Here is a 22146-nt window from a genome sequence, read left to right as displayed (position 1 = left end):
TGCAGGTGTGTGTATATAAAATGACATATGATTTTGACATAGGATTTTGTTAGCATAATGACTAAAGGAGTAGCTCAAGTGTTACTTATTTCTCCTCTATAGAATTCAAAAGCTGGACAAAGGCAAGCTGATGTGGTGACACAAGCAGAATATATGAGTCATCGAGTTTCAAGGAGCATTGATAATAAGGAGTCATTTTTTTTTTTTTTTTTTTTTTTGTGAGACGGAGTTTTGCTCTTGTTACCCAGGCTGGAGTGCAATGGCGTGATCTCCGCTCACTGCAACCTCTGCCCCCTGGGTTCAGGCAGTTCTCCTGCCTCAGCCTCCTGAGTAGCTGGGATTACAGGCATGTGCCACCATGCCCAGCTAATTTTTTGTATTTTTAGTAGAGAGGGGGTTTCACCATGTTGACCAGGATGGTCTCTATCTCTTGACCTTGTGATCCGCCTGCCTCGGCCTCCCAAAGTGCTGGGATTACAGGCTTGAGCCACCGCGCCCGGCAGAGTCATTTGGTTTTAAAGGAAACGTATTTATATGGAGAGGACAGAAAATGAGCATATAGTCAAAATGATGGAGAGTGAAGTTCTCAAAGTGTTAACAAGAGTTTGTGTTTGCCACCTTTGCATAGCTAAAGAGTAAAATGAAGCTGTGATATCTGTTGAGAAAAAAAGTAGAAATTGGAGAAACTGGTGGACATTTATACAAAAGAGGGCTGGATGGAGCTGGTGCATTCCAGGATCTGGTCCCAGTTTGGAGGGCTGGGGAGTGCTAAGGTTCAAGGGGCTTGGCTCTTAGTAACTGAAAGTTCAGGATGCCAGTATAGGCAGAAAATGGCAAATTCATCATCTTATAGTGACAAACAGCCCTCATAGGACTCACAAAATCATCCCCATAATCATGATAGCAGAGGAGGCCAGACTATAATCTTACTTGGGGATGCCGAGTCAAAGCAAAGGGTATTTACCTAACAGAGTTCAGAATCCAGGGCATGATAGCCCTCTCCCCTGGATGGCGCTGAGCCCAGACTGACAAGGCAGGATCACAGCATGCTAAAAAACTGCCGTACTGGACTCAGACGGTCTGGGTTTGTGTGCATTCCTCTGCGTCCGAGCTGGGTGTGCAACGTAATTGTGCCATGGCCTCTGCGTCTGGACAGTGTGTCCAACAATAGGATCCATTTCCCAGGCTTATAGTAAGGACTGAAAAAGAGAATACATGTGCTGCACCTAACACGGAGCCAATGTGTTCTTCAAAAAAAAAAAAAAAAAGAACACATGACCGAGGATTATAAATATTATTTATATTATCAGGTTTAATACATCTCCCCCGACCTTTTCCACAGGCTGTCTTTCATTTCGAGTTGACCTACTGTTTTCCTCCTTAGTGATGTTAATACATGGTTTATGCTGCCATTTAACCAGATAACATAGCTCAAAACATTCTTGGAAGAAACTGTTTAGTTTCCCATTGAAAGGCTGTTGCATATACAGAAGCGTTTTGTGTTGACCCACATTCCTCTTTATAAAGAGATTTCATAAAAAGCAGTCATATTCCTCCTCATCCTCTCCCCACCCCCACTTTTTCTTACACATAGGAAGCTGCCAAAATACTAATAACAGATTGCCAGTACTTCTTGTGAGTGGATGGACCAAGGGAAGGTGCCTATCAAAGGCAGTCAAATCAGAAAAGCACAAACCCAGGACCTGTGGGAAGTAGAGCCGAGGATCATTCCTTAATGCCCCTCGTGCTGTCATTGCTAAGGTTTCTCTGAGTATGAGTTTGAGGATGGATACGAAAGAGCCAGTCCTCTGTGTCACTTTTAAGCTCAGGTGCCTGCTACGGTCCTGGTGGGGATGGGGTGCAGACACTAACAAATTCCAAACGAGCCTCGGCCATTGTCTCCAGGCTGCCATGTAGCAAGTAAGGTTTCCCTTCAGTTTACAGGAAACAGAGATGCAGTTTCTAATTGAAATAAATATTTTTGTAGTGCTGATGGTTTTTTGAGTACATAAAGAAGAATGATGTGGATACCATAATTGCTTAAAATAACCTCACTTAAGTGGGCAGCAACCCGATTTTCCAAACTGACGTTTAGAACCACTTTGTCCAAGGAATAGATCATTTGAGACTGGGGTAGTTTTGAAAAATCTGGCATATGTGGTCCTCACAAATATAGTTTGGTGATAAAATTAGGGACCATTGTGACAGGGGGAGAACAATTCAATTCCCTGTTGATAGTTAAGACTTTCTGGACAATGAGAAGAAGTCAAACATATGGTCAGAAATGCAGAGAGAGATGGAGTATGGATATTTTGGGGTTGTAATAGGGGATGGCAGAATGTAGTTTGAGGTGTCTAAAGGAAAGGAGAAGGAAAAGAAATGAAATACAGGACAACATATATTGAAACCACAGCCAAGAAGCTCTCTGGGGGATTCATGTTGAATACTATATTTTCTGTGATCGTCTTGAAAGGATAAAGCAGGGGGGAAGAATAAACACAAGCAGAGAAAAATGAAAAAATTCCACTCTATGATGAAAAAACAGCAGGCTCAAAATCTGTATTACCATGAACCCGAAAGAGGAGAGGGAGCGGGAAAGTGCCGGCATGCTGTGAACTGTCAATAGATGCCACTCAGGCAAGCTTCTGATTGACAGTGCTGCCGAGAAACATAATTGATTACCCAGAGGCCCACAGCCGCCTGCAGACATGAGTGTGGGAAAGCCTAATTGCCTCACCAATAATAGCACAGGAAATATTCATTAGTGCAAATATCATTCTTCATAGAAGATCTGAGATTGAACGCCCTGGATCGAGAGAGCACGTTGTTTCTAAAATCATCTGTGAGAGAATGTCCAACATGCAGATCACGCCTCTCCTCCCCTGTCCAAATAAAATAAATTCTAGTATAAACAGGAAAAGAGTACCCCATGATTAGATAATGTGATGTGCATATAGACTTGCAGTTCAGAGGAAATGGAAGTGCGTGGGGGGCAGATGGCATGTGGAGGAAGAGGAAATTATGACTGCGATGTTGTAGCTGTGAGGTTTGTCTGAAACTATCCGGCTTTTTGTCTTTGGTGCCTTCATATTTTAATCTCGGCATTAACTTTGCTGCATTTCTGTGAATTTCATGATTACTATATTGTTGGGGGAACAATCAGTAATACATTTTTTTCAATTGACTAGAAATAAACACATTTTTCTTTTGGGGGCTGTTATAATTATTCCTCAACAATATGCATGCATATTTAATTTAATTATATTTTTGGTGGGGATGGTGGTACTTATTTCAATCCATCTTATTCTCTTGGAAAGAGGCCCCGAGCTCTGACTTTAATTATGCCACTCTTGTTTGCTTAAATTGATTTTGAATATTATTGTGATTGTGTTTTATTATGAATGTACTTACTCCGGGTTGAAATTAAGGTAGCACATGAACCTCATGCTCTTCTCATGGGGCTGCCTCCTCTTTGATTTATTTATTTTTATCCATGGAATCGGAAATGTAAATAGGTAACTACAAATGTCAATAGGTAAGGTAAACGAGAGTTTCAACATGTCAGAATTTCCAACTGTAACCTAAATTAGAGTTGGAAAATTCCTTAATTCGCCAACAGAACTCATTTGATTTCAAATTCAGGGATCCAAGTCATCCCTCAACATTGCTCAGCCTCAGTTTTTCTCCTCTGTGAAATGGAGATAAAAATATCTCTTCTGCCTCTCCTGGGAGGTTTATTTGTTTAGTTTTGTTTTGTTTTTAGGATTAAATGAAGTAAGTGCGGCATTGCTATACAATGTACTTTGTTATTCTTACTAAAACAAGCATCAGAGAATCTAGACCAAAGGCATGAGGTTTACTCAGAGCCCTGAAAACATAGAGTCCTTGGCTGCTTTTCCTGCTTTTCTTTAGATCTTAGAGGCAGGGTGTGACGTTGTTAAGTGTCAGCTAGTTGGAGCTGCGCTGCCCGGGGTGAATCCCATCTTTGTCATTGACTAACTGAGCGACCTGGGTAAATTGTTAAAGTCTTTTGTACCTCAGTTTCCTTATCTGTAAAATGGAGATAACTCTAGTACTACTTTATAGGATTGTCATGTGAGTTGCATCAGCTAATATAGTAGCAACACTTATAACACTACATGTGCTATATAAATATTTGTTAATATTGTTATTTTTCTCACTTCAAATGATCTCTTCTTTTTGTCAGCCCTCATGCTCCAAATCATTTTCTTACCCTTTGGTTGCCAGTCTTCTCCATTCCTCTTGGCCAAGGCTTTTAAAAAATCCTGACTTCTGTCTGATTTTTACACTGTACTAGATATTACTACATAAAAAATAATCCCCAAATTCAGCACCTTAAAACAATAAACACTTATTTTCTCACATAGTTTCTGAATGTCAAGAATTAGGGAACAGCCTGGCTAGAGGGTTCTAGATTAGGGTCTCTCATAAAACAAACTGTTGGCCAGAGAAGCAGTCATCCAAAGGCTTGACTGGGGCTGGGGGACCTGCTTGCAATATGGTTCCTCACAGAGCTGTTTGCAGGAAGCCTCAGCAACATGGCCTCTCAACCAGCTAGCCTGTGTATCTTCAAGATATTGTATCTGGCGTCTCCCAGATTGTATCTGCTCTCCCTCTTGGATTACTTGGGAGAAGTGATCCAAGAGGGAGAGCAAGGCAGAATCTATAATGCCTTTATAATCTAGCATTGGAAGTGACATACCATCACTCTTGCTGTACCCATTGGTTTCACAGACCAAGTGTGACACAGTGTGGGAAGGGATTACACATGGGCATGAATACCAGGAGGGAGAATTCATTGGGGACCATCTTGGAGGCTGGGTACCACATTAATTTAACTTGTTCCATTTCCTTTCTTCCTCCCTCCCTCCCTTCCTTCCTTTTTTTGAAACAAGGTCTCACTCTGTTGCCTGAGCTAGAGTGCAGTGATGTGATTTTAGCTCACTGCAACCTCGACCTCCCAGGCTCAGGTGATCCTCCTGCCTCAGCCCCCTGAATCGCTGGGACCACAGGTGTGCATCACCATGCCTGGCTAATTTTTGTATCTTTTGTAGAGATGGGGTTTCCCCATGCTGTCCAGGATGGCCTCAGACTCTTGGGCTCAAGCAATCTGTCTGCCTTGGCCTCCCAAAGTGCTAGGATTACAGGCATGAGTCACTGTGCCTAGCCCCATTTCATTTCCTTATGACACGTTTTAACTGCTCTCCCACAGTGGGTGCTAACGTGCTATCTGCACGACCAATCCCTATGAAAGAAGAGGTAGCATGGTATAGCAGAACACGTGGCAGAATGTACAGGTTTTGGAGCTAGAGAACTAGGTTTGAATTCCCACTCTACCACTTACAAGCTCTATGGCCATGGACAGTGAACTAGTCTCTCTAATTCTAATTCTCAAGCTCTCATCTTTTTTTTCTTTTTGAGACAGAGTATGGAGTCTCACTCTGTCACCAGGCTGGAGTACAGTGACACAATCTCAGCTCACTGCAACCTCTGTCTCCTGGGTTCAAGCAATTCTCCTGCCTCAGCCACCTGAGTAGCTGAGACTACAGGTGCACGCCACCACACCTAGCTAATTTTTGGATTTTTAGTAGAGATAGGGTTTCACCATGTTGGCCAGGATGGTCTCAATCTCTTGACCTTATGATCTGTCCACCTTGGCCTCCTAGACTGCTGGGATTACAGACATGAGCCACTGTACTAGGCTGATGCCTTCATCTTGATTGGGAGGATTAGCAGTGATTACAGGGCCCAGAGTACTGACTGGCACAAGAAAACGTTAAATCTATGATAGATATGATTTTTAGTGTCACGTGGTAAATAGCTAATGGTTTCTCAATTTCATATAATCAATTGTTAGGCTCATTTAAAATGAGTAAGGGATTTTTTTTTTTTTTTGTGAGACAGAGTCTTGCTCTGTCACCCAGGCTGGAGTGCAGTGGTATGATCATGGGTCATTGCAGCCTCCACCTCCCAGGCTAAAGTGATCTTCCCACCTCAGCCTCTTGAGTTGCTTGGACTACAGGTGTGTGCCACCATATCTGGCTAATTTTTCATATTTTGTAGAGACAGGGGATCTCATTATGTTGTTCAGGCTAGTCTTGAACATTGGCCTCAAGTGATCCTCTTGCCTCAGCCTCCCAAAGTGCTGGGATTACAGGTGTAAGCCACCACATCTGGCTCTAAAGGATCTTAAGGAGTAACTGACTTAAATTTCAGGTTCCATGGTGGGTTGGGTTAAAGAAACTTTAAAAAAATAGGTGTGCATGTGTGTGTGTGAGGGGGACCTTTCACCTTCACATAAACCATACACATAGTTTGCTTCTTTAATTTGAAAAACTGCCCCCTTAAAGGCCTTCACAGGTCAATGTGTCTTAGCCAGAATAAGGTTGAGGGATAAATTCACAACAGGGCTATGCTGGACTCATTCCTGAATGGCACATGGTGGTGAAAATGTTCACTATGTTGACCTCTCAGCTAACATTTTCAGATTTTATTAGGTTCCTTTTCTTAAATTCCTGCACTGTGTTAAATGTGCCACTTGACCTTCTGTCGTTTAACCACACAACGAGCCTTTGAGGTAGGTGCCATTATTGTACACACTTTGAAGATAGGAAACTGAGCTTTGGAGACATTAAGAAACTTCCTACAGGTGACACAGCTGATTGTGTCACTTGCATAAAACATGAGGTGTAGATGCTTAAAATTCCTCTGAAATGGAGCAGTGAATTGAAGAGTAGAACTGAAGCCAATATTTATAGTACTAGGGTCCTTTCCTGGATGACCAGAATAGTTTCTGAGTAAGCTCACCTTTAGATGTTTCAAGAATGCCTCTCTTGTAGAATCTAAATGTCTGCTCAGAATTCCCCACCCTTTTCTTTTTTGTTTCCTGAAGTGGCTTTAGCAACTTCCACTTGACATAGGTGGTTTCATACACAATTTGGAAATAACATCGACAGAACTAAGTGACTTGGGATTTGTAAAAGTTATTCTCTTGACAGAATGCTCAGCATATTTGGAATGCACAGCCCTGGCAAGTATTTAATACACTTAGAACTTTATGGAGTCAGAACTCAAACCAGCCCTGTGACACTGCAAGGCTATGCTGTTTCTCGCAGGTTGTTGGCAACATCTGCCAGGGTCTGGCATGACAGAGCCATGTCTCCATTCTGTGTGATAATTTTCCCCTCTCTCCCAGGCCCCATGCTCTCCTCCTCCTCCTACCCAAAGCCTGACCCTCATGAGATATAGAATAAATGGAAATAAACACAGCTGGGCTGAAGCTTGAAAATCAATTGCCAGGGATGTGTCACTCTAGTTTTTACTGGTTGCTAGCCTATTTATTTCTTGATTTTTTGATTTTATAAAATTGTACCCTTTGTGATTCATTTGCTCTGAGTGTAAGTACATAGCTAAACAGAGACCCTAAAACAAAACAGCTCCAAAAGAGGACTAGCATATTTGAAAAGTGCAATCACCAGCTCAGCAGGCACATTCAATTTGGGTGAGCTTGTGAATATTCTACTCAGCTCCATCAGAGAGGCAGAGAATTTTCTCCTTTTACATGGAGTGGTGTTGATTCTAACCTTCTATTCTCATCAAAGCGGAGAAGGGCACTTTTTTACCCTCCTCTTCCTGCTTATTCTGTCAAATACCGCACGATGTCAAAACAAAGCCCTCTGGGACTGAGATTTGGTAGTACGTGCATTTTAAGATATTTGAGTAGATACATAAATACGGAATGGATGCGCTTTGGAATGAACATGTAGGGTTTCCAAGCCAGCATCTCACTTCTTAGGAGGTCTTCTCAGTTTCCTCTTTCACTAGATGACTCAGCAGGAATTAGCCACTGGTCTTCAAAGAAAAGGAAGGAGACAGATGATCAGAGACTAAAAAGGGTAGACTGCAGACTTGGAGGAGAGCTGTTTTGCTGCTCTGTCTCTCACTTCCTAGTGCTCAGTACTGTGCACGTTGAGGTTTCTCCCGCTTGCAGGTAGCTGTGACAATTTAGCTTTGTGTTTGAGCTAGGGGATTACTGATGCTGAGTTTTTCCTAAGAGGCATTTGCAATTATGGCAACTTGCAGAAAAATAACTGGGTGGCTCTATCTCTTCACCTTTCCAGAAATTTCAGTTGACCTTAGCATTTCTCATTTCATGCGAGAAGAGGCATGATTTATGGATCCTGCTTGGTTTCAGAATGCAGCTTGAAGGAATACATTACTAACAGGAGTTGTAAGTGCTACATTACCTATTTTTAGATAGGCGAATCTTAATTGGAAACATAACATGTAGAAGGTAGAGGAAGGATGGAAGGGAAGGTTATGCTTTCTTAACAGGGAAAAAACTTAACTGGGGGGTTGCAAGTTTTTCTTTTTAATGATGTTTTCCCCATCAGTTTCATTGGCAGGTGGTCACCTTGATGAATTGTAGGCTCTACTGTGATGTGAAACCAAGCTTTAATTTTTTCCTTTTCTCTGCCCTTTTGAGAAGAGGCACCTTAGAAGGCAAATATGTTTTCTCCCTGACTGAGCTAATTTTACCCCATTCCATTATCTTCCATTGATTTGCTTTCCCAGGTTTTGAATGAAGCTGAGATACATGTGGCTGTTTGGATACTTTGTGACTCCTGCATAAACACCAGTTGTTGATGCTTTAATTTCTCTGAAATGAAGCGGTAAATTGAAAAGTAGAACAAAACCAAATATTTGTAGTACTGGGGTCATTTCCCAGATGAGTAGGATGGTTTCTGAGGAAGGTCATATTAGGGAGTTTTAGAGTGCTTCTCTTGTGGAATCCAAATATCTTTCTCTGCCCAAAAGTCCACATCTTTTCTTTTTTTAAAAAAATCTGGGCCGGGCGCGGTGGCTCAAGCCTGTAATCCCAGCACTTTGGGAGGCCGAGGCGGGTGGATCACGAGGTCAAGAGATCGAGACCATCCTGGTCAACATGATGAAACCCCGTCTCTACTAAAAATACAAAAAACATTAGTTGGGCATGGTGGCGCGTGCCTGTAATCCCAGCTACTCAGGAGGCTGAGGCAGGAGAATTGCCTGAATCCAGGAGGCAGAGGTTGCGGTGAGCCGAGATCGCGCCATTGCACTCCAGCCTGGGTAACAAGAGCGAAACTCCGTCTCAAAAAAAAACAAAAAAACAAAAAAAAAAACAAAAAAAAAACTGCTTATCAACTTCCATTTGACATAGGTGATATTACACAGGATGAAAACAAGACCAACAGAATTAAGTGACTTGGGTTTTTAAAAAGTTATCCTTCTCTTTACAGAAGTCTCAGCATAGTTGAAATGCACAGTTCTTATACGTATTTAAAAGACTTCAGGCTTTATGGGAGAATCATTTTCATGCCAAATGTTTCTCTCTACCTGTAGCGCAGCTCAATGGCTGAAAGAAAGGGAGCCTGAGAATTGCAAGGAAAGACAAAAGGGAAAATTGATTTGGAAAAGGTTTCTCTCCTTTTTGCTTTTTGCGCTTGGTGGGTTTTTTAGATGTGCGTGAATGCCTCAGTAGGATATTGTCTGATTATAGCATGGCTCCCACAGCAGTGAAAAACATTAACGCAGTATGATCCTGTATCACTTACTGACAAGGACAACAGTTGCACCAAATTTTAATGTGTTTCACAGGGAAAGGGGTAGGAGTATTTTTACTTTAAAATGATTTTCATGAACATGAAGGATTCGAATTACTTCCACAAGTCCTGCCCGAGAGGTGGTGGATTTATATGGAACAGTGCTGTTTTGTCATCTCCAGATCTATTCCCAATCCTGCAGAGAAGTAATGAAATTTTATTCATTTTTATGCACCTGGAGGAAGAGAATCAATTATATTGAGTACCTATTAGGCACTAGGCACTGGCCAGGATTTTTTACAGATGACCTCTCCTTTGATCTTCACGACATAAGAAGTCTTATTTCCTTCAGTTTCGAATGAGGAAACAGAGGCCAAACCTTGATGCCGGGGACATATTGGGTACCCAGTACCTTGTACTGTGGTGTATTGGTCAAGAATGGGGACTCTAGAGGTAGTCTTCTTACATCTGAGTCTCCACTATTCTACTTACTAGCTGTTTGATCTTGGACAGATTATTACATTTGTAAGCGTCAGTTTCCTCAACAGTAAAGTGAGGCCATGCATAGTCATTTAGTCACTCTGTAAGATAAGCATTATATGACATAATCCAAGTGATGAACTATTAAAGTATTGTTTTGTTACAGTGAAATGGGGGGGGGGTAAATGAATGAACACTATTATTAATTTGCACAGGGCCATGAGCTGTAGGATAACTATGTTTCTTCATCTACCACTCTGCAAAAGATCAGGGCCTCGTAGCTAGCAGTGTTCTGTTTCTTTGAAACAAGGTGTAAGATGTATCTGATTAAATTTGCAGCTCTTAGAGACTCTACCTGTGACTCTTCAATCTCATGGCCCAAGACTGTCAGTTGCTATTGGTGACTGGGAATTTTAGCTCTTTTCCGTATCAAGTTCTTTGAGCTCAAGCTCCTTGTGTATGGTGAGCATGCACACATTGATGGATGGTAGATCCATTGTCGTTGCTGTTGATATTTAATTTCATGATAGTTTTTGACGATGAAAATCACTTCTCTAGAATACGAAGAGGCCTTTCAGCAAGGTGAGAAAATGGTGGGAAGCCCTATCCTGTGGTGCACAGGACAAATAAAAACAAATAATTTCTATGAGTTAAATCTTTGTTCTCCCTGAGGCTCCCTAGGTGCAGTAGTTTGTTTTCATTATGTCTCTTGTAAAGGCAGCACCAATATTAACAATGTGAACAAAACAAACTAACGTTTTTGTTTGCTCCCATCTGTAAGTTCCTTAGGGCCCGTAGACTCATTTACGAAAATTCATGTGTGCAAAACTCATTTGCAAAAGCAAATAAAATATGTGATCACAAATGCTCTTTACCTGACTGGCCTAGGGGACTAGCTGAAAGTGCGTTTGTGGCTTGATGTTTACTCTCTGGTGTGGCTTAGGAGTCATGGGGCTCCTAACCTCCTCTGCAGCTAAGTCCCCATCAAGTCACATATGTCAGATGACTTGAATGTTTTGAAATTTAGGCATAACTTAGAGGGTTGTTAAGTTGCTGTATTGATTTGTGAGTTTCTGTTTGTAAAAAATATTATTAAATCATTGTGGTCCGTAGCCCTGAGAATGTTTTTAAAGCTCATTCGTTACAATGTCCAGCCAAGGAATCATCTCTGTACTTAGTTAAATTCGGACTTTTCTGTCCCTTTGGGTTTACATATGCTGCTTTCTTTCCCGGTGAAAATGTTGGCTACAAGTGTGACTGAGTGATGATGTCTAGACAAGGGTCAGGAAACTTGAATTGAGAAAATTAGAAAAAAGAAACCCTTATATGTAAAGTAAATAGTGCATAGGAATAATTGGAAGCTACCAGAGTTTATTAAAATTCTGAATCTTTGCTTTTTGCATAGCAATTGAAATATATGAGGCAAAACAAATACATATCTTCCAGACTCTCTGATGCATAACTACTTTTCCCTTAACATTTGAACTTGTGTTTTGCTTTAGGCTGATTGATTGATTTACTCACTGAACAAATATTACTATTTATTTTGTTTTTGTTTTTGAGACCCAGTCTCTGTTGCCCAGGCTGAGGTGCAGTGATGCAAACTCAAGCTCACTGCAACCTCCACCTCCTGGGTTCAAGCAATTCTCCTGCCTCAGCTTCCCCAGTAGCTGCAATTACAGGCACATGCCACCATTGCCTGGCCAATTTTTGTTTTTTTAGCAGAGAAAGGGTTTGACCATGTTGGCCAGGCTCATCTTGAACCCCTGATCTCAAGTGATCCACCCACCTCGGCCTCCCAGAGTGCCGGGATTACAGGTGTGAGCCATCATGCCTGGCCAACAAATATTACTTGTTGAACACCTCTGCATTCTAGCCTCCACCCTGGGTAGCAGGGATATAAAAATGAACAAAGCAACAAAAAAACTCTGCCTTCAAGAAGTGTATATTCTAACAGGGAGACAGTTAGCAGAGTAATATTTTGAATATCTTATTTTTTGTTTTTTTACCCCTGGGCATTACCGATATTTTATCATAAATTTATTGCATATCATTTATGGTCTGAATTCTGAAGTATAAGTTTATCAAATGCAGGACTCCCAGACTTCTTATGAATTCCTGGAAGATATGTAATATATATATATATATATATATATATATATAAAAAAAATACACACATATATACATGTATAATATCTATGTGTATATATACACACATATATAATATATATACACATAATATTACATATATTATATATGTGTATATATATATTTTCTGGCAATATTTTCTCATGCTCAGAGGCGTAAGTGACCTTCTTGAATATTCATTGACTATTTGGCTGTACTCTATAGACACCTGGATGCAGGTGATACTCTTTCATGAAGGTGGTACCAATGAATATGGTACTAAGTAACACTATGGTGACTGGCTAAAAGTGAGACTCATCAATTACTGATTGAAATTTCTACACACCTGGTGTGTCACCTCAGTTGTGGGAAGTACAACAAATGCTTGATAACAATTGATTAGTAATAAATTTTGTGATAATGAATTCTTTTTTAAAAAACTTTGACTGTAGGTTTGAAGGTTTGTTACATAGGTAAACATGTTACAGGGTTTTGTTGTACACATTATTTCATCACCCAGGTGTTAAGCCTAGTATTCAATACTTACCTTTTCTGCTCCTCTCTCTTCTCCCACCCTCTACTCTCCAGGAGACCCCAGGGTCTATGGTTTTCTTCTTTGTGTTATAAGTTCTTAAAATTTAGTTCCCACTTATAAGTGAGAACATGCGGTATTTGGTTTTCTGTTCCTGTGTTAGTTTGCTAAGGATAATTGTCTCCAGCTCCATCCATGTTCCCACAAAAGACATTATCTCATTTTTTATGGCTGCAAAATATTTCATCGCATATATGTACCACCTTTTCCTCATCCAGTATGTCACTGATGGACATTTAAGTTGATTCAATGTATTCGCTATTGTAAATAGTGCTATAGTGAAGTTTTGCATGCATGTGTCTTGATGATAGAATGATTTATATTCCTCTGGGTATATATCCAGTAATGGGATTGCTAGGTTGAATGGTAATTCTTCTTTTAGCTCTTTGAGGAATGGCCATATTGTTTTCCACAACGATTCAACTAATTTACACTTCCACCAACAGTGTATAAGTGTTCCCTTTTCTCTGTAACCTTGCCAGCATCTATTATTTTTTGACTTTCTAATAGTGGCCATTCTGACTGGTGTGAGATAGTATCTCAGTGTGGTTTTGATTTGCATTTCTCTAATAATCAGTGATGTTGAGCTTTTTTTTTTATATGATTGTTGGCTGCATGTATGTCTTCTTTTGAAACATGTCTGTTCAAGTTCTTTGCTCACTTTTTAATGAGGTTTTTCTCTTGTGTTAGAAACCACAGTTACTTTTGTACCAATTTAATACATTTGTTTAAGTTTCTTATAGATGCTGGATATTAGCCCTTTGTACCAATTTAATACCTTTGTTTAGATTTCTTATAGATGCTGGATATTAGAACTTTGGCAGATGCATAGTTTGCAAATATTTTCTCCTATTCTGTAGGTTGTCCATTTACTCTGTTTGTAGTTCCTTTTGCTGCACAGAAGCTCTTAAGTTTAATTAGATCCCACTTGCCAATTTTTGCATTTGTTGCAATTTCTTTTGGTGTTTTTGTTGTAAAAATCTTTGTCTGTTCCTGTGTCCAAGATGGTACTGCCTAGGTTGTCTTCCAGGGTTTTCACAGTGTTGGGTTTTACATTTAGGTGTTTAATGCATCTTGAGTGATGAATCCCTCAAAAAAGTTACATTAGATAAAACTCAAGGTCATTTAAAAAATAATGTTAGAATTATGTCAACCTCACTCTTCTATATTCTTAGATACTTTCTTGAATAGGACGAAAAGGGGATAAATTACAAATAGCTCTCTGGAAATTATGCAGAATTCATGGTATATTTATTGAGGAGTGCAACAAAGGCATCTCATAACTAGAGAAGGAACAAGAGACTACCAGCCTTGGTGTTCCCATAATCTTTCTCCAAAGGCTCTAAATATATTTTTTAAAGGATTCTGTAGTTTTAGTAATTTAACATAATAAATTACATTTTAGAAATTAAGGTATAATTTACATATAGTAAAATTATACATATGTTTTTATTATACTTTAAGTCCTGGGATACTGAGGAGCTGCTAATTGCTAACGAGTTGCAAAGTTGATGCATTTAATCTCTTCTTATTGTTTTCTGCAATTCCCAGGTAGAAATGTCAATCAAGACAGAAACATGGAAGGTGGGGAAGGAAAGAAAGATGAGAGGGACAGTCTATTCCAGGCAGATAAATATCTCTTGAATAAGTGAGGCATCTCCTGCCTTAAGGAACATGTAATTAAATAACATAGTGAATGAGTTCATTCTTAACTGTTTCTATCAGATTCACCCATTCCCTTGCCCAATTCTCTGTTACCTTCTGGTCTGTTTGGTCTTTGCCACTGAGAAAATCTGGCTGTTTTCAAAGAACGTAATTAATGTTGTGTTTCAGACAGTCTTGCCATCTTGATGTAAATACTATCAATTGCAGCCTGTCACGTCTTCCTCCAATGAATACACGAATTGCTTCCACACACTGAAGTTCCTCTAAAGATAACACAAGCTGAGAAACTGCATCTCATGTTAGGAATTCTAGCAGCAAGGACTCCAGGAGGCAGCCGGGATATAGCGTCACAATCGAGTATTTTCCAATTCCCCTAATTAAAAAAAATATGTAAGAAAAATAGCTTGCTGTTGGACGTGCTGGAGGAGAAGATGAGACAATAGCTGAATAAGATGGAAGCATTGTTGCTTATTCATCTGGCTGCAGAAAGAACTTCCACAATTTCAGTCTCAGTGGGGTTTATGTCCCTGGATTTCTAAGTCAAAAGTGTGTCTGTTAAATAACTTTGCTCTAACAAGCTTAGGACTTGCACAGAGTAACTATATCTGTACCTGCCCTCAATTAGATCTGTCTATGCACTTTCTACTCCCTCCTCTCTGCAGGCACAAGGCTGGTTTTTCAGAATCATCTCCCTGTCTCTAGGAAGAGTGGGGTTTAACCATACAGGCAGACAGATACCTCCTACGGGCTTCAATATTTTCAGAGAAAGTTCTTAGTCATCTCTGAGTAACATAATCCACCTGGGAGGTTTCCCTATTTTCAAGTCGACATCCCCATGGTGAACATTTTAGCCTCTTTCTAGTACTGTCCTCATTGAACACTGGTTCTGTGTCAATGCATATAAAATCTTAGATTGCCATTCTTTGACAAGAGGGCAGAATCTGCAGGGAATGTAAACTACTAAAAGTAGTTTGTCTTTTTTCCAGCAAGTTAAAAACCTGTGAATTATAATTTTGGTGGTTATTGAGAAGGCTGTAATCCCAACTAATTCCATATATATAAATGAAGGAGACTTTCTAGATATCCAACTATAATATTTACATATAATTATTTTATTGAGGAATATGATCTTGTAGGGGTTTATAGCAACACAAAATAGTTTTATTTTTCCCACTCCTTACTTTCAACTGTATTGGGTTGAATCCTACTTTCCTGCTGGGAAGCAAGTTCCTTAGCAACATCTAATTTTCTGTCATTTTCAATTACTAGCATAGTCTCGTTGGGGTATTTAAGACCTGGTCTTGTTCATTTAAAAATATTAATGTCAAACTTGATTCAAAGTATATCCTCCCTCCCCCACAGTTATTTGGATCAATGTGTGTGGACGTGTGTGTGTGTTTTGGGGGGTTCTCTGGTTTTGAGACATTTTCCTTCTCTTCTCTAGGATCTCGTTCTTCTCGAGTTGAAGGCTTTGAGGAGGGAGGGAGGAGGCTGAGGCCCTTTTACATGCTTGCTGGAATGTCAGTGGTGAGCAGGTCTCAGGCCATGCTCACCCTGGTTCTGACAAATCCTTTTTGATAGAGTGTTCTCCACTGAAACGGTGTTATGCATAGTTTTCTTGGGGAAGACCATTCCCTCACCACCACTGCTGCAGAAATGTGCTCTGCTTCCCTTGGCCTTGTCAGTGACATGCCATAGCTGGAGCAGCCCTCAGAGCTTCTTTATGGCAGTGATGGGGACCACTGTGGTGTCTTCTGCCTCCTGAGAACTGAGCAGAACTGGATGGCATGGGACTTTTCCATCTTTTTCACAGGTATACCACATTGGGTCCCACATAAATGTCTAGATTGTGCTGGGCGTTAGGCTTCATGTTCACATGAACCTCCAATTTCAGAGGACATATGTCCAGGCTTCCCTTGGTACACTGTTCTCCCAGGCCTCCAGACACTGTCCCAAAGACTGTTGGTCCCCTGCTCTGCAGTGGTGGCAGCACTTGGGGGCCTGGATCCTGCTGCCGGTAAGGGTCTATTTGGGAAAGAAAGTGTCCTATTCCGCTTCTCTCAGGGGCTCTATCAGGGAGCAGCCTGCTGTCTTGACTTAGAGAGGAGGAAAGAAACTTCCCTTTTCCTCAAACACTGCCCTCCTCACTCTGCTGAGCATCTTTTATTCCCTAGTAGGCTGGTGGATGAGGTCTGGGGAAGGTGTGGTACAGGTGGTACAGGAGGAGTTTGCTGGTTGTAGGGTCATTTGTGCTGCCTCTCACCAAGCCCTGTAAAGAGATGGTTGGCTTCAGCTGCTGGGGGATTTCTCTAGAATGTGGAGTCCTTACATAACTTTAGTTTTGGACCAGAGCAGAGTTGTAGGATGCTGGAATATGACTTCTGTTATATGTACATTACAACATGTGCCCATAGAAAGATGCATAATGATATGCAAGTATATATCAAAGGCTCTGAAAAGACCAGAACACCCCTCTGGCTCCCTTCCCATACATGATTTGCAAAAATTTAAAGAAATACAACACATTCTGATTTTCCCCATGACTATGATTTTTTTCCCCCCAAATGTCAAATTTCAAAGTTCTAAAAAAATCTGAGTGCCCTGCATTCCTGGCGCCCCAAACACATGTTTATTTTGCTGGGGACCCTGGTAAAACCTCACAGTCTTACTGAGAAGTTTAAATGAGTGAAAGAATATGAGAGTAGTCTTTGTTATCTACAAATATAGCCTAGTATCATGATTACATATAATTGTATATGAAATTTTCTACATATGAATACACACAGCTGTAAACCTTATTTTAGATAGGTATGTGAAAAATAAGTTGGGGTGTGAAAAATCAATTTTACTCCACCAGTCTGGAGTAAAGTTTTAAGTTTAATTTGTGTGTAGCAATTCATTAAGACTACAGTCAGTCTTTCGCTAGACTGACTAGGTTTAAGTCTGAATCCATGATTTTAGACAAGCAGCTTAATTTCTCTGAGCCTCACTTTCCTCATTCATAAAATGGAGATAGTAATAGTACCTACCTCATGAAATTATGGGAATCAAATGGGTCAATTCATATGAAAACACTTAACCTTAAGCATATGCCTGGCATATAGAAAACTCTCAAATATCAGCTGTTACTGTATGCTTGTGTTAACTACATAGAAAATGGGAACTTTCTTACTTTTTCTGCATTTTGGATATTTTCAATAGGAATGAAGTAGATAAAAATAGTATTTGCTTTGTGATAAAACTGATTTTTAAATATTTACCTTGAAGAGTTACCTGGTGTATGGGGTTAGAGTGGTGTGAGAAATCTTGAGAAATCTGTTGATGTGACTGGAGGCAGACTTAACTTGGGTTTAAGGTAGCAGCAATACATTGCATCAGTTGTTAACTCAAAGAGCAGGCTAAGTATACAGGACAGACAAACAGAACAGTTGACAACATACATGACCGCTCATATCCCAAGTCTGCAACACTGGAAGTTCATTATTACGTAACAGACCTGTGTAACTCTTTCTTCCTATCCGAATTCACACTTGAACTCTTTCTGCCTTTTGAATATTCAGTTCCCCTCTGAAATGCTGCATGTTTGCAGATTAATATTGAAGGGAAAAGTTGACCTAACCATTCTTCTCAAATGGTTTCTCGATATTTCCTTTATTGTCTCAGCCTCATTGCTTTCCTACCTTCTGATCATGCACAGCCCTTATTAGCTTTATTGGCTTCCCCAACTCAAATTGATTTAGTTGAATTTTCTGGAACCAGAGATAGACCATTTATATGCTTATTTCCTTACATCTTTTCTATTTTTGTCTTTTCATTTCAAGCTTTCTTTCTAAATTCATCACAGTTTTGAGGTCTCAGAAGTCTTGATCTTCTCAGCAAATATTTTCCAGGTTCTAATTTTTTATTTGTTATCAACAGCCAAATTTAAACAAGGCTAATGCTGTTCTAATTTGGTTTGTGAAAGCCCTAGTCTTGGTATTTAGAGAAAGCAAATGAGATTTCAGTTTTTTTTCTTCAGTGTGTGTCATTCCCTCATCCCTCATGTACTGCAATTATTTTTTTTAAACAAAAATAATTTGGGGGCAGGAGAAACTCAGTTTGAACCTGAACTTTAAACAAAGTATTTTGGCAAGAACACTGAAATATGCAGAGGGTTGGGGAGGAGGAAGGCAGCTAGGGGATCTGTTTGATAGCGTGTTTTTGTTATCGTCCTCTGTCTCATTTTTCTCTGCCTCCGGGGTGCTCCTGAATGATCCCAGCTCATTGAAGATGCCCCCCACCCCAGCTGCAGCAACCCTGAGTGACAGTTGCCATCTCTGCCTGGGTTCCTGTGGTGACCACCTGCTATAGGCTGGATTTGTAGATTGCAGGGGCACAACTCCTAGTTCTATGTGTATATGTTTGGACTTCCATATGTTGTACATGTATATTTGCTAATTGCAGAGGCAGAATGTCTGATGCTTGGCCAGGGTGGGAAGTGAGGGCGTGCTGCAGGTGGCTGTTAAGTATGTCATGAGAGATTTTCTCAAACCCTAGCTGAGTTTCAGAATAGGCATCTTAATCAGAGGCTAAATTCAGATTCGGGTCCCTCAAGCAACAACGTACAAAAGCACATTTGTATTCTCCTACCCATCTCTAGTTGCATCACAAGGTATGTTCCTTGCTTGTGGCTGCTGGCTGCTATTACATTAGAGCACCAGTTTTTCCTCACTTTCTTTTTGTTGGAACCTGCAGGTCCTACCTGGCCAGAAAGTCTCAGCTCAAGTTGTGCCTCCTCCAGGAAGCTCTCTCCGACCACTTCAGTCCAGCACCATGTTTCAATATTCTAAACTAGTCACCAGCACACTACTGTTTATGGGCCAGATAAAGGAAGTTTTGTCAGAATACACTTACACCCATTTGTTATCGTGTATGGTTGCTTTTGAGATACAGTGGCAGAATTGAACAGTTGTGACAGAGACCGTGTGACCCACAAGCCTAAAATATTTATTTTCTGGGCATTAAAAAAAAAGTTTGCTGACCTCATCTGAGGGGGCTTAATGTGTGTATCTTTCAGCATGACCTGCAATCAGTGCTCCTTATTTTGTGGTTTGCAAAACTCTCACTTTTAAATTCAGCATAGTCTTGTAGTATCTCCCAGACATTTTGGACATTGAACAAATAATCTCAAAATTACACTTGAAGATTGGGGTGAGTCCGGGCAATGGACAAAGAGAACCCACAAAGCAATTTGATTTTTAAGAGACAAAACGTTTATTTATTATTGTTGTCAGGTGTTTGCAGAAAATGCTCCCAGAGAACAGTTTTGTACCTTAACCAGTTCCTTCTAACCCAGAACTTGTTACTTACCTCAGTTTAAGAACATAAATCTTATCACATTTATCTAAGGGTGTATGAAGATATAACTTATTTACAAAATAATTTATATAGAAATTCAAATACACATGCACAACATTAGAAGTTTAGCATTTGCTTTAAAAAATAAGACTTAATGGAATCCTTTCAGATACTCATGTGTTCCACTTTGGCAGGGTCTGACTTAACGATAGGTATTAAGGTGAGAAAATACTTAACTCAGTGATTCAAAGCTAGATTCATTTATTTTTCTTCTCTCCTGCCTAGTGGTCAGCCCATTCCCAGGGTGGAGTATACTGAAGAAGAAACTAAAACTTGGGGCATTGTATTCCGGGAGCTCTCCAAACTCTATCCCACTCATGCTTGCCGAGAGTATTTGAAAAACTTCCCTCTGCTGACTAAATACTGTGGCTACAGAGAAGACAATGTGCCTCAACTCGAAGATGTCTCCATGTTCCTGAAAGGTAAGATTTCACACAGGCTGACTCTTATTGGTGAGTATCCTCAATTGCCTTCCAAGGACACAGGTTGCAGCAATGGCTCTTTTTCCAAAAAAGAAAAAAATAGTGACTTAAAAAGTTGCTGGTTTTGAGCCAACAACTACCAGTGGCCACTGTGGGAAGCAGAGCGGGGTCCCTGGGCAGGGGAGATGGACTCAGCTGTTTTCGCAGCTCAGGGGCTTGCTGAGGCCTCTTTGTGATTGGCTGCTATAAATGGAAAGGCCCAAAGGATATTTGCAAGTTCAGCTCTGAGCTTTTTCTGATCGAGGAGCTACTACGCTGGGCTGCCTGGGTATGAAATGACCTCCAAAGGTGCCTTTTTATTTGCTTTGTTAAAAATTATGTACTGAATGATGAAATCTTATGGGTAATGTTGAACATCAGTGACTTTCCCCTGGAGGAAATCAGGCAACTGTCAGAAGCATTCGAACCAGAGCAACTCCATCTTGAGTAGGGGCTGGGTAAAATAAGGCTGAGACCTACTGGGCTGCATTGCCAGGAGGTTAAGGTATTCTGAGTTACAGGATGAGACAGGAGTTGGCACAAGATACAGGTCATAAAGACCTTGCTGATAAAACAGGCTGCAGTCAAGAAGCCAGCCAAAACCCACGAAAACCAAGGTTTGATGAGAGTGACCTCTGGTCAGTCTCACCTCTGGTTATACTCTAATCATAAGGCATTTGTATGCTAAAAGACACTCGTGTCAGTGCCATGACAGTTTACAGATGCCATTGCAATGTTGGGAAGTTACCCTATATAGTCTAAAAAGGGGAGGAACCCTCAGTTCTGGGAATTGCCCACCACTCTCCCAGAAAACTCATGAAAAATCCACTCCTTGTTTAGCATATAATCAAAAAATAACCATAAAAATGGGCAACCAGTGATCCATGCCAGAGCTCTGCCTATGGAGTATTCTTTTATTTCTTTACTTTCTTAATAAGCTTGCTTTCACTTTATGAATTCACCTTGAATTCTTTGTGTGATATCCAAGAATCCTCTCTTGGGGTCTGGAATGGGACCTCTTTCTGGTAACACAACTAGTCAATCAATCAGTCAACCGATTGATCAATACTTTACATTATAATTTGTGTGCCAGGGACTGTACTTGTTGCTAATGTTACACTAGAGAACACGATGACTCATACAGTGACATCGTTTCACACTGTCTGTGGGTTTCTTCACTGACAATACCCCCTTGGAACAATAGCTAGGAAATAGGCTTGTGAGGGGTTGGGGAAAAAGGCAAAGTTTCATGGTGGTCCCATTTCTTCCTCTGTTCCTCGTTGTGCTTAAGTCCTTGACTTCTCTGCTCTCTTCTCTCTCTTCTTTCAAGCACAATAGTTCCAAAAGCAAAAACTTCTTTGCCTGTTTTCTTTCCTAGAACTTGCTTTCTTGCTTGTTTTCCCAGTTTCTATCAGTAACTTTTTCTCTACACTCATCAGGCTTGCCTCTAAGGACTCCTCTGAATTCCTACCCACGTTATCCCCACCCCTGCCCGTAATCAGTCCTTCTTTGTGATAGTGTCCAATAATAGCTACAACACATTACCACAAACTTTGTGACAACACAAGTCATCTCACAGTTCTGGAGATCAGAAGTCTAAAATCAAGGTGTTACAGGGCTCATGCCTTCTGGTGGCTTCTGTGCCCTGGCCTTTTCCAGCTTCTAGAGTTCTTCTGCATTCCTTGGCTTGTGGCCCCTTCCTTGCAGCACTCCAACCTTTTGCTTTCATTGTCACATCTCCTTCTCTGACTCTGACCCTCCTTTCTCCCTCTTGTAAGGACTCTTATGATTCTATTGGCCCCACCCAAATAATCTAGGACAG

General features: G+C 40.6%; 1 protein-coding gene across 1 annotated transcript in view; it reads left to right on the top strand.

Annotated features, from left to right (window-relative positions):
• Window positions 1-22146, top strand: part of TPH2 (tryptophan hydroxylase 2) — a 98294-nt gene that overhangs the window by 13190 nt on the left and 62958 nt on the right. Inside the window, exon 6 of the mRNA XM_003927809.2 lies at window positions 20089-20285. Coding sequence (XP_003927858.1) covers window positions 20089-20285 — 197 coding nt within the window. The remainder of the gene's footprint in view (window positions 1-20088; window positions 20286-22146) is intronic.

The sequence above is a fragment of the Saimiri boliviensis genome, chromosome 7 (genome assembly GCF_048565385.1).
Source record: "Saimiri boliviensis isolate mSaiBol1 chromosome 7, mSaiBol1.pri, whole genome shotgun sequence".
NCBI classification, from domain to species: domain Eukaryota; kingdom Metazoa; phylum Chordata; class Mammalia; order Primates; family Cebidae; genus Saimiri; species Saimiri boliviensis.
The sequence above is the reverse complement of the archived record's forward strand: the minus strand, read 5'-3'. Positions and strand labels throughout refer to the sequence as shown.